The 11,764-nt window shown below is 30.7% G+C and overlaps 2 protein-coding genes across 2 annotated transcripts; both read right to left on the bottom strand.

Annotated features, from left to right (window-relative positions):
- Positions 1-2,473: 2,473 nt before the first annotated feature.
- On the bottom strand, positions 2,474-3,567 carry LOC119682058. The gene is made up of 2 exons (XM_038095401.1): positions 3,407-3,567; positions 2,474-3,271 (listed from the first exon to the last, which is right to left on the bottom strand). The coding sequence occupies exon 2, from the start codon at positions 3,053-3,055 to the stop codon at positions 2,522-2,524; it is 534 nt and encodes a 177-aa protein (XP_037951329.1). The 5' UTR covers positions 3,056-3,271; positions 3,407-3,567; the 3' UTR covers positions 2,474-2,521.
- A 3,115-nt stretch (positions 3,568-6,682) lies between these two features.
- LOC119685381 lies at positions 6,683-8,612 on the bottom strand. The gene is made up of 2 exons (XM_038099644.1): positions 8,478-8,612; positions 6,683-8,411 (listed from the first exon to the last, which is right to left on the bottom strand). The coding sequence occupies exon 2, from the start codon at positions 8,332-8,334 to the stop codon at positions 6,766-6,768; it is 1,569 nt and encodes a 522-aa protein (XP_037955572.1). The 5' UTR covers positions 8,335-8,411; positions 8,478-8,612; the 3' UTR covers positions 6,683-6,765.
- Between the last annotated feature and the right edge of the window lie 3,152 nt (positions 8,613-11,764).

Raw genomic sequence — 11,764 nt, 5'->3', positions numbered from 1 at the left:
ATCTTCGGAATTGATTTCTATAATTGAATTTATTTCTTCCGAACCATTTTCGTTAACTGCTTCATCCTCAATCTCTTCTTCATTGAAAGTTCCAGCAGTCGCTTCCATTTAATTTTTATGGTCCACAGATATTGTAGTCCAATCTATGCCAAGCAATTCATCATCATCTTCCTCACAATTAGAGTATTTGGAACCATATATTAAATTAACAGAAATTATTCTTCCAATAATAAAGCAGAATTCATTAACTGATGAATATTTCTGTGTGTACCTCACCCGACTAATTATTTTTATTAAATAAATTCAATTCTATGCCAGTGTGAATTCCCGCAGCTGTTCTGGCGCTGAGCACTTGAACAGCTAAGTTCGAATAGATGAATAGATGTATAGAGTCAATAGATGACTACGAGTTAATTCGTTACAGCTCTCTCAAAACTTCCCCATTGGCACAATTATTACCACCATCTTTTAAACGATATTTCAATAAATTATTACGAATCGATTTAAATATGTAAGGGATATCAAAGAAACAAAATATTTTTTTTTTGTCATTCCCAGTTTCAAAAATAAAGAAGGGATTATTTTTAGAAATATCGAGTTTTCTATAAAGGGTTTGGTTTGTTGGGCTTTGATCACAAACTAACCCTCTCACATTTAGTCCAGCAGATAGGCAACCTTCAATATTGTTATATCTCATTATCTCATTTTCAATGTGACATTTCTAACAATAAGTTTATATTTTGAAATAACAAAAATCGAAAAATGTTAAAAATTAACACTTAAAAAAAAACTACTCTTATGAATAAGTATTAATTAAAATTTAAAATTGGACCGCACACGATATTACTCCGCGAAACAAAATCAAAATTAGTTGTATTAAAATCTCTGCAAGTAACACAATTTCACAGTTCCTTGTCCTCCTACGAAAAACAATACACAAATCATTATCATTGCTATTAGAATCGAGTTAAACATTAGGAAAATGACAAATTTATGCATAAGATTTTTTTTGGATTACAGCTGTAATTTTGATTCAGTGCATTAATAACAAAAAAAAAATGCATGTTTATTATTTCATTTCGTATCAATATTCAGCAGCAAGATAATTGCATTTTTTTTTTTATTAAAACGAAGCAAAAGTTCTTGTCTCTATACCCATATTGAAAACAAAAAGAAGAAGATAAACGATGTTAAAAACAATATTCATACAAGGTAATTTGTTTTCGCATAAAGTACCAAATCATTATCAACATACGTTTGTAACAGAATGTTGCAAAAAATATCAATTTAAGCAATTTAACAAAACAGCTTTGGTCTTTTCAACATGTGTCAAAAGCTTTGCCAATTTTTTGGTTGCTGAACAAAAGTTCAATTATAGAGCTTGGAAAAATGAGTACATTTTTACTATAGGCGATTGTCTTTGCTTAGAGTGCGATAAGTTATGGAATGTAATTATTACATTTGTGTTTATGTTTGCTTTTCACTCAGGCGCGGTGATTCAAATGACACTTTGAATTCAGCGGCACGGGATGTTTATGTTTATATTATTGATACTTATTAATTATTGTCCATTATAGATATTTATACATTGTTGGCAACAATTTGTTGCCAATATGGATACTTATACATTGTTAGATATTTATACATTGTTACCCATTATACTGTACTGTGTATCTGAGGGGGACGTAACTCATATATATATACATATAAAAGTGGATACATATGCCTGGTGGGACGAGGTATTTATTGAAAGACTGTTGATAAAAGGAAAAAATCAGTTGTCACGTACAAAAGTGTTTGGATTGAATTACAATTTCCGAAGAGAGTTAAACGTAGCCCTAGCCCAGCAAAGCGTCTTTAGTGTTTGCAACTATATAACTATATAACTAGGTTGTAACTAGCTAACTTAAATCAAGTAAAGTGAAAGACTCAATGTTTAGTTGAATCTGCATTTATTAAATAAAATTATATAGTTTTTATACTTATTCTAAGCTAAAACCTAACCTGCCTAAATATTATGATCTCCTAGTATTTTTGATATTAAAATGCTTATTATGCATTTTAATTAATTTAAAAATGAAATTATTTTATTATCTAAAATTCGGGCTAAATGAAATTCCATTGCAATCCAATACGACTAAGAAAGTTCATGTTTATGAATCTTTTGTCTAAATATGCATATTTTTAAATCTCCGATATAAATATCTGTTGTGTAGGATGTTTGCGAGACTCGTCCTAACATTCTTAAATAAGAGATTTTTATATTTCTTTAATAGACTCGATTTAACAGATTACAGTTAATTTTTCTCACCTATAAATGACAAATAGAACATTTGTGCTTATTTACGCCAACTTCTTATTAACTGACATAAAAATATTATTGATAAAATAAATAAAAATTGGATAAATAAGTAAAGCATTAATAAATTCAATGCATTTTATTAAAGAAATTTTGTTTCAAAATATACTGAAATTATTTTTAAATAATTTTTTTACTCGTTCATTAAATAAAACCCATTTTTCAGCCATTTCTTCCCCACTCTTGAAATGTGTCAACCAAATTTTGGAAATTATTCATGACTGCCTCAATATTAGACAGATGAGAATATATGTCCTCTAATTCTGAGATAGTTTGTTCATAAGAATTATCGAATGGATTTGGTTGAGTTTGCGGCATTTCAGAATTCATTACTTCTAGTGGAACAACTGCATCTCCACCAGCTTTTCGGTCTACTGGATTACTATCTGGATCTTGAATACGATTATGTTGATAGTCTTCATGGCGAAAGAGATCAATAGCCAATCTATTTTGAATTGAAGGGGCCTCCATTGCCATGTCAGTTGAAAGTGACTCTCGAACAGCTAATCGTGTTTCGCTTAGATTGACGTTAAGACTTCCACTACTAGACTCTGTTATGTCACTTAAACTGTCACTACCTTCATCGGTGATAATCAAATCACTGCTAGCAGCATAGATATACGTTGTGTTTGTTAAATTGTTGTCTTTGGGCTTACCAGTAAAAAAGCTAACGATTTGTGAGAAAAAATTGCCCATATTGGTAGTAATATTGTTTTGGATGTATTTATATAGCAATATTTGTATTGATAAAGCTTGCAAGTGAAACTAAAAATCTCACTTCTATAGTCCGTAGTTGAGACACTAAAGTAGGGTTGGTGTTTTCTTTTTAAGGACCATCAATTTACATACTTTACTGCTACAATTTAGTTACGTTAAGTGAGCAAATTATCGTCTCTAGATTTTATGATATATCTATCAAAAAAAAGTTTTCAACAGATTTTCAATAGTTTTAACACATATATAAATGTCACCAGTCACATATTTGCTCATAATAGTTTAATAATAGAGTAAACATGACAATGAACTATGCATAAAATTTTAACTTACCCAGCTTATTTAGGAAACCAAATCAAAATCTCAGATCATATTTGATTGGCAATGGTTTTGCTAGAAATATTCCGAGTACACATCGAAATAATTCTGTTATGGCCCTTTTCGAAACATAGTCTGCTTCAAAAATTTTCACTAAAATTTAGTAAACAGAAAATAAAAATAATTAAATTCTTAAAGAATAATACAAAAATACTATTTGATAATTTAAATAAATCAGATGGCTTGCTGTTTGAAAATCATAGGTATACTGTCATCTTTTTATTTCTTCGCATAATAAGATTGCAACCATTGATCGTGTTGTTTATGATGCTGAGGATCTCATTCCAGTCATCAGCAAAGAGTTGAAGGGTAAATACACTTAGTACTTAGAACACTGACTGTATCTAAGTAAGAAAATAAATAGTTATTAGGGAGGAAACATAAATAAATAAAAGGGTTGACTTATTACACAAACGTTGTTGGCATTTAAGACTCCACAATCGGCTTTGCTCAAGCCGCGCTTAAAGAGAGGAATAATGGAAGTAGCTAAATTTGGAACATCGAAGTATAATGAAAGTTAATGAAGAGGCTTATACCCCATGAATAATACTTAGTCAAATGACAGAATGCTAAATTGGAGTAGGTCGATCATGTAACCGGGCGGAATATCCCCGCCTGAGTGCCAGTAGGTAATCGTTAATGAGAGTAACTTGGATTTTGAAGTGGAGCATGCAGTTTAAAAACTGCTTAGTGTCGTATTAAAAAGAGAGTCATGTATTGACAAGTATGAAAGTGGGTAAAAATTGTGAACGAGAGGAGAGAAGTTTTTATTAAAATGTGTTCAATGTGATGACAATATCAATGCCTCATCACGTTGGGCAAAATGTGTTCATGATGTTTAGTAATAAAAGTCAGAATTTGTATTATTACTCTTATTACAAGTAAATCCATATATTTTAGTTTAGATATGTAAGCATATCCACACAAAAACTATTATCTTTTAAATTTGCTATAAAAAAAAATAAACAAAATATTGGTAAAAATAAAAGATTAACAATTGTCTTATGACTCTCTGTATAAGATGCCTCTTGGGCATAACTAAAAAGAACGTAAAATTCCTGTGACCATTCGTCATATGAATGTCTATTGGTGACATGACCATTACCGTCTAGCTTACGCCTATAGTTGGGACAATCGCAGAGGACCTTACTCTTAAAAGGAAGAGTAGAGTACTTTTTACATTTGAATAAAACTTATTATAGCTGACTTTAATTTTCAGATTGTGAACTACCTTTTTTGAAAAAATTGGGTACAAAGAACTATTTTAAAAGTTTGAAAGTTTCGTTAATATTTTGTTAAACTTGCAAAGCTATTTTCAAAAAAGCTTAGCAAATTCGTAATCTTTTGGTTAAGCTTTTTAACATGTAGGTTCTGTTCTAAACTAATTTCTCTTTCAGGAAATAATAAAAAAATCCATCTAACGTGAAACTATTATAATTTTCTTATATATAACCCGTGACAATTATTAATACTTTTATTTCTATCAAATTATCATTGTAAATTTTCAGTGCTATTCTGACAGTAGTCACTGATTTTACACCTGTCGTTATTATTAGTCATTTGGCTTTATTATTCTGGTTCGGTATTTGTATAGCGTTTTAATTAGTAATCCCAGGGTAATTTTTTGAATCAAGTTACATTTTTTAAAGCACTATAAGTGCAATTTTTGTTTTCGATTGGTAAAGCTGGGGTAAAATGTATAACACACGAGATTAATATTTGAAAGCCTAAGATATTTCGCTGGAGTAGCAAAATTACCCTTAAACTAACATCTGTTTTATATGATTTGACACATAGTGTGATATGATTCGATACTTGTATTTATGAAGAATATAAATGTCTACTAATATTACTACAGAAATGTTGAAATGCTCCAAAAATTTTCGATTGAGTACAAAATTTGACAGATCGAGAGTAAAACTAGATTCCATTCAGATTTACCAATCGCAAACGCTATTACAATATATATACTTTTCTCAAGATCCAATTTGTACGTGTGAGATTGACTTCAAACAAAATTACTGAGATGCAGGTTGTTAATGTGTTATATGTTAAAAAAAGCATATATTGAAATAAAGTCTCCAATATTTTAAGAAAATGCTCAAATAGTTAAAGCCATATATAAGCTGTCTATTATACCTACTCACGATTGGTAAACTGATTATCAAACAAAAGTATTTAGTGATAACTGAATAAGTCTGAATAGATGATTCTTGTTAAACTACAAGACTTACTTGCTTCAATTTAGATAAGAAAAATATCAGTTAGCTGATTTAACTTAACCGGAACTTAATTGCTTTGGTCGATATTGACTAGCGAGTGCATATTAAGAAGACATATAATGAGATCTTAATCAAAATGTGTAGTGATTTTGGTTTTGCTGAAAGGGGTTAGGTTAGTAAACTTTTACTTAAATTGGCAGTCGTGTCTTTTTTCTTAGATGTTGTTTATCCGCAGATCAGTTAGGCGTACATAACAGGTCTTGATCTTGCGTGTAAGTCAGATGAGTGCCATCGCAAGAAAAAATTATTTGTGCTCAAGTGGGCTATGCTGTACAAGGTCGTTATTCTAACCTAACCTTATATAACGAAAAATGTTCGTACAATAATTTCTGAATAAGGATACCTGCTTTTTAATTTTTGAAAAACACACAAATTAATAAATAATAAAATTCTAAATTTCTAAATCGTTTTAGTGGCCAGTTATTGGAAAATGGTGCGCAAAACTGATAATGTCTCCATAGCCATTATAATATATAGAATATAATATAATCTCTTTGCGAAACTTTAGCCAAGCTATTTCAGACTTGTTTCTTGCTGCATTGTAAACTGATGGCTTAGATAAAAAGTTTCTAGAAAACCTTTTAAATTAATATAATATTAAATTTAATGTTTAACATATTTTTGAAATACGTGGATGTTACTATCTGTAACTTATAAAGCACAATGACATTTAATTAACTCATAGGTTAGACGCTCCTTCGTTAGATGAGAACTCTAACACATTTTAAGGTTTTGTGCCTATTTATAGTACAGTATTATAGTACATAATACTTATGTACTATATATAAAATAGTATATATGTAAAGAATAGGATTAAGTTCACTATTTTATTAATAAGAATAAATAATTATATCAAAAGAAAGAAATAATACGAAAACACAACTGCTGCAACAACGACAGAAAAAAACCACAAGTTTTGTAAATATTTTATTTATAATTTGAATGCTGTTTTGTTAAATATTTACGTATAAAATTTGCATTAGTTGTTGTTTAAAATATTGTCTTAACTTGATGATTGAGTGATTTATAATATCACTCAGTTATCTTAAACTTATCAGTATGAAAGAAGTTATGCACCTCATGCATAGATTCACTGATGTTAGATAAGAAAGAGTCTATATCATCAAACTGATGAATGTTTTCATCAAACGTATTTTTCAGTATTGCCTTTCGATCTGCATACGATTTGGGTATATCAAATTTACCAGAAATGAGTTTATTCAATGCCTCTATGCATGTACTGTCCAAAACTGAAGCTCTTTTTTCATGTAAATTTGGTGAGGGTAAGTTAAATTTCCCTGTTATAAGATTATAGACAAGCTTAGAGCATTCTAAGTTTCCAACTTCTAGCAAAATTGGCAGTATTTCTTTTCCCTCATCAAAAGGATTTTCACCGGACCGATAGGTGTATGGTTCTGGAATAGAAGGAGCCTGCTGTTGGTTATAATACATATGCTTAGGCAGTCTGCATTCCTCCAATGTTTTTTTTAGTTCTGCAAGTGTTAAGTGCAATTCTTCATAAGACACTGGTTCGGGTTTTGGAGTGTTATTACTGATTTTTGCTTTTAACTCAGTATCTACTACTGTTGATTCATCTCGACTGGATGCTGACAATTGACTTAGACTCTGATTAATATATATTACGCTCAACTCAGTGTTCGAGGAACGTGATTCTTTACTAGAACATGATGGTAGAGTTACACTGTACTCTTTTTCTGCAATATTAATTTCATCAACTGATTTTTTATGTAGTACAAATGCTTCTAGACTTAATGCGGACGATGGTTCCGGATTATGGACGTCTTTTACTACATTCAATTTATCATATAATAAACGTGATTCTCGACTAAAAATGATTGATTGTGTTGAGCTGCGGCAGATATTTTCCACACTTAGTTTATAATTAGTTGAAAGTGATTTTTGATTAATTGCTAGTGATAAATTTGAATTGTAACGAGTCTCTGGCATCTTGTGTTCATCGCGTGGTTGTAATGACTCATGACTAGTGATTGGTGACAAATTTAAACTGTTTTCAGAATTGGATATATCTAACTTATGATTTGATTGAAATGTTTTTTGATTCACTTCATTTTTAAGTAAAACATATTCCTCACTGCTTGCTGGTGACACGTGTGGACTATATCTTATACATCCCCAATTTGAATCAGGCACTGAAAGAAATGAATTTTGACTGGAGACTGGTGATATGTTTGGACTATCTACAGTATATTCTTGATTTGAGTTAGTACCTATTTGAAGTGATTCTTGACTAGAAACTGGTGATAAATTTGGCTTATTTAGTTCATCCACAGAGCTGTTGTTGCCAATAACAGAATATATATTACTAAACTGTGTAGTATCTATAAAAACTGACTTTTTAGTTTTTAGATGGTCATGGTGTTTATTTGCACCTATAGTGTTAAGGATAAAAGCCACTGGATTTTTCTTTTTTGGTACAGTGTTATTATTAGCTAAACCATCAACTTTAACATGATAATAGTCATTGGTAATAGAAGTTTTCAGTTTATAATCTGTAGATTTATTGTAATTGATGTTATTATTACGCCCCCTAATAAGGTTTTTGACATAAGGATTCACCATATTTAAGTCTTAAGCATAATAGTTGCTTTTAATTGAACACTTCTCTTGCTGTGTTCCGTTGGTTATCTCAGGATATCCTAATCAATGAAAATTTCAAGATTATATTTATATATTTCTATTATACTAACATTTCATTTACTCACTTATTTAAAAATTCAATATCCTTTACTTTATAAGTTCTAACTTAATTCGAAATGATTTGGAAGCTGCCAAGACGAATGAATCTCTGTTTGACATTTTAGGGGGACATTTTAAAATTTAGATATGAAATATGAAATGAAATAAGCAAAATTAAATGTTATTCTAAAAATATCTAAAAAAAAATATTGAATATTTAAGCAGCCTACTTTCCTTTTTTGATGTTTGTTGTAGTTTATAATTTCTCGTTTTATTCTGTTTTCTATTTATTCCAATACATCACTGCTAATATTAATTAAATTTAAAAAAGCGGGACTTGTCTGAAAAGTGGATTCAATTAATTTTTTCTCAATAATATATATAGACATGAATTTAAACAAAAACCGAAAAACCTTGAATTTCCGGTAGTTTTTAATTTTTATTAGCGCCTTTTTCCTATTTAAAGCAATTTTGAAGAACTTCTTAAAATATATGGTTTTTCGATAATGACGTTGGAAATAAGTACTACTATAAAATTACTATATCTGTATATAGTATTTTATAGTGGTATCGTACTATAAAAATGATTCAACTAATAATAATAGCTTTGCGAAAAGAATATTCCTGTAACATAAACGACGATAAGTTCTTTATTAATAGTGGTAAAAAAATTGTTAACTGCATGGAGTATCTATATTTGTTAACTTGTCTACCTAACAAATAGGAATAATGATGTATTAGAATCACAAAAAGCTTTAATCGAATCAAACTAAATGATTACTTCTTATATATAGCATCTTTAAATTAAAATCTGATAGGATTCAGTATAAAGCATTAAAATACCACATCTTAGGGGTAAACATTCGTATAATTTTAGTTCCATCAGGTAATATTATTACATTTAAAGAGTTCTTTTTCAGAAAATGTCTACTCATTCTATTTGCAGTAATTCGATGGTAATCAAATCGAAGGTAATTTTTTTGGCTTATATAAACGAAGCCAGTATATGTTAAATTATAGATATTTCCCAAATAAAAATAAATCACCCCAGAAAATTACTTGTACATATATCAAATAGAAAGAGTGTAAGACAAGCTATTGGCGAATCTTTTGAACATAACCTTTGCTGTAGGTTATGTTCAAAAGATCGTTGTAAGCATGTACGATTGTAGTTGCCTAGCATGGCACGGTGGCAGGCCCGGTATACTTGCAAATTTTAGCATGTGCTACATAAATTTTATATCTATATAGATGGTACAACATTCTTTAAAACAAATTTGTTCTGTCAGTGGTCATGTATCTACCCTTTTTATAACTACCTATGAATCGTGATGTTATTCAAAACTACCAATACATATCACGACTCTCTATTGAATTGACCTATTTTGTCCCACGTCGTCAATGCATGCTGTCTATTTCTTTTCAAGTTTATTCGCCCATTAGTATTTGCTTTGATTGACTTATTGCTTTAAGATGTATCCTAATTAAATGATATATGGAGGAACAAACATTGTCAATCCTACGAAAACGGTGGTCTTCTCTAAATCCCCTTGAATACGGCTGATTAATAAATTTTTAAACATTTACTTCCCCAAAAAATATTGGTTAAATATTTTAGCTTATTGAACATCACTTCGATGCATGTTTCTCCTATAATTAAACATTTCCCCAGGACAATTTTTGAATAAGGAGCAAACTAAGTTTCATGCAATTAATTCGTGAATTGTTCATTTACCCAGTATTTTTCCCCATATTGAATATATTCCAAAAGAGCACATCTGACATTATGCGTACATGCGCAGTACCCCAAGATTTTGTTTCAAAGTTGCTCAAAGGGCGCTGCGAAACGTAGTTGTTAATTTGCCACAGTTCAGATATCCTCGTTAGACATAAGCGTGTGACTTGAAAAAAATATTCGCCGACTCGAACTCCTTGCAAATTCAACGTCAGTTGATGTTCGATATTTGTCCTGATTGGTAACGGCAAACGTACATAAAATCGTCGACGCGTTAAAATAATGAGTTTATGTGTGAATAAGCCGCGCGATATACTTTTGTGTCATTGGTTTACGGGTACGTGAATGATTTAAAAAAAAAAAATTAAATGTATTTTTAAAAAAAAAAATTAAACTGAAAAACAAGGCATGTAGAAAAAAGTTATAAAATAAAACAGAAAAAATAAAATAAAACTAAAGAGAGAAAAACAAAAAAGCCAAACGTTGACACGTTGATAAACAAAAATTTAGTAAACAACGCCCAACCAGGCAACCGAAATACTGAAATCGCATGCCTTACTACTTTGAATATCCTGTGCGTGTAGGCACTGAGTCAATCCTTTAAACGGTGCAACTAGCAAAATAAAATTTATCTGACATAATTTATATTTATTTCAAGATACGAAATACTAGAGAAAGCCGTTTCTTTTTGTTTTTGTGATAAACTAAAACAGCACATTGACCGTAACGCAGTGTTCTCGTTTTTTATTCGTTGTGAAAGTGACTTTTGCCCTCCGTATTACTTTCAGGCAGCATCCGTTTGATGCCAATGCTTTGGGCGCCGTAGTGTCGTCATTGTTAGTGGCAACATTGCGTAGTACATTTACAACGCCGTCGTCGTTGTAGTTATCGCCGTAGTCGTCGTAGTCGTCGTTGTCGTCGGCGTCGTCCTCCTTGTCGTTCTCACCAATGTGGCTTATTGTCTGCCGCATTAGCACGGATAACAATTTACGGCTTAAGTCAGTGTGGCAAGTGGCAAGTGTACGTCAAAGTCAAAAGTTGCCACCACATGCAGACAGACAGTCAAGTCAGAGCAACTAACCCAAACTCAAACTCAAAGGACGAAAGTGAAATAAAACATAAAAATTTTTATACACAAAAACACGCACAAATTCTCTTACATTCAACTTATTGAGAAAGTGTAACAAAAATATCCTTCAGCAAGGACTGCAGAAAAAGTAAATTAATTTCAGTGTAAAATTGTGCAAAGCTTAGGTGTAAGAGAAAATTAGCATCCTGAGCAGAAAGAAAGTGAGTGAAGTGTTATTTAATTAAATCAAAATAATAGAAATTTAATTGAAAAATTCTATTCGAGCTTAGGCCAATCCGACAGAAATTCACTGGAGTACGTGGCTTTTCGCTTGGTAAGTACGATTAATCCTTTTCTAGCACACAATTTTCCTCTGTTTACGTTTCCTCGCAATGAGAAATTAATTGGCGAACTCGATGAAAAGTGATAGTTAAATATGAATTAATTAGGTTTGGATAAGTAGTGTGTTTAATTTAGAAAATTGTGGGATTAAAATAAATTTACTTTAG

Source organism: Teleopsis dalmanni, chromosome 2 (assembly GCF_002237135.1).
Source record: "Teleopsis dalmanni isolate 2A chromosome 2, ASM223713v2, whole genome shotgun sequence".
NCBI classification, from domain to species: domain Eukaryota; kingdom Metazoa; phylum Arthropoda; class Insecta; order Diptera; family Diopsidae; genus Teleopsis; species Teleopsis dalmanni.
The sequence above is the reverse complement of the archived record's forward strand: the minus strand, read 5'-3'. Positions and strand labels throughout refer to the sequence as shown.

What these genes read in the sequence shown, in the direction of transcription:
- LOC119682058 (XM_038095401.1), bottom strand. Translation starts at nt 3,055, where the DNA reads ATGGGCAATTTTTTCTCACAAATCGTTAGCTTTTTTACTGGTAAGCCC.
- LOC119685381 (XM_038099644.1), bottom strand. Translation starts at nt 8,334, where the DNA reads ATGGTGAATCCTTATGTCAAAAACCTTATTAGGGGGCGTAATAATAAC.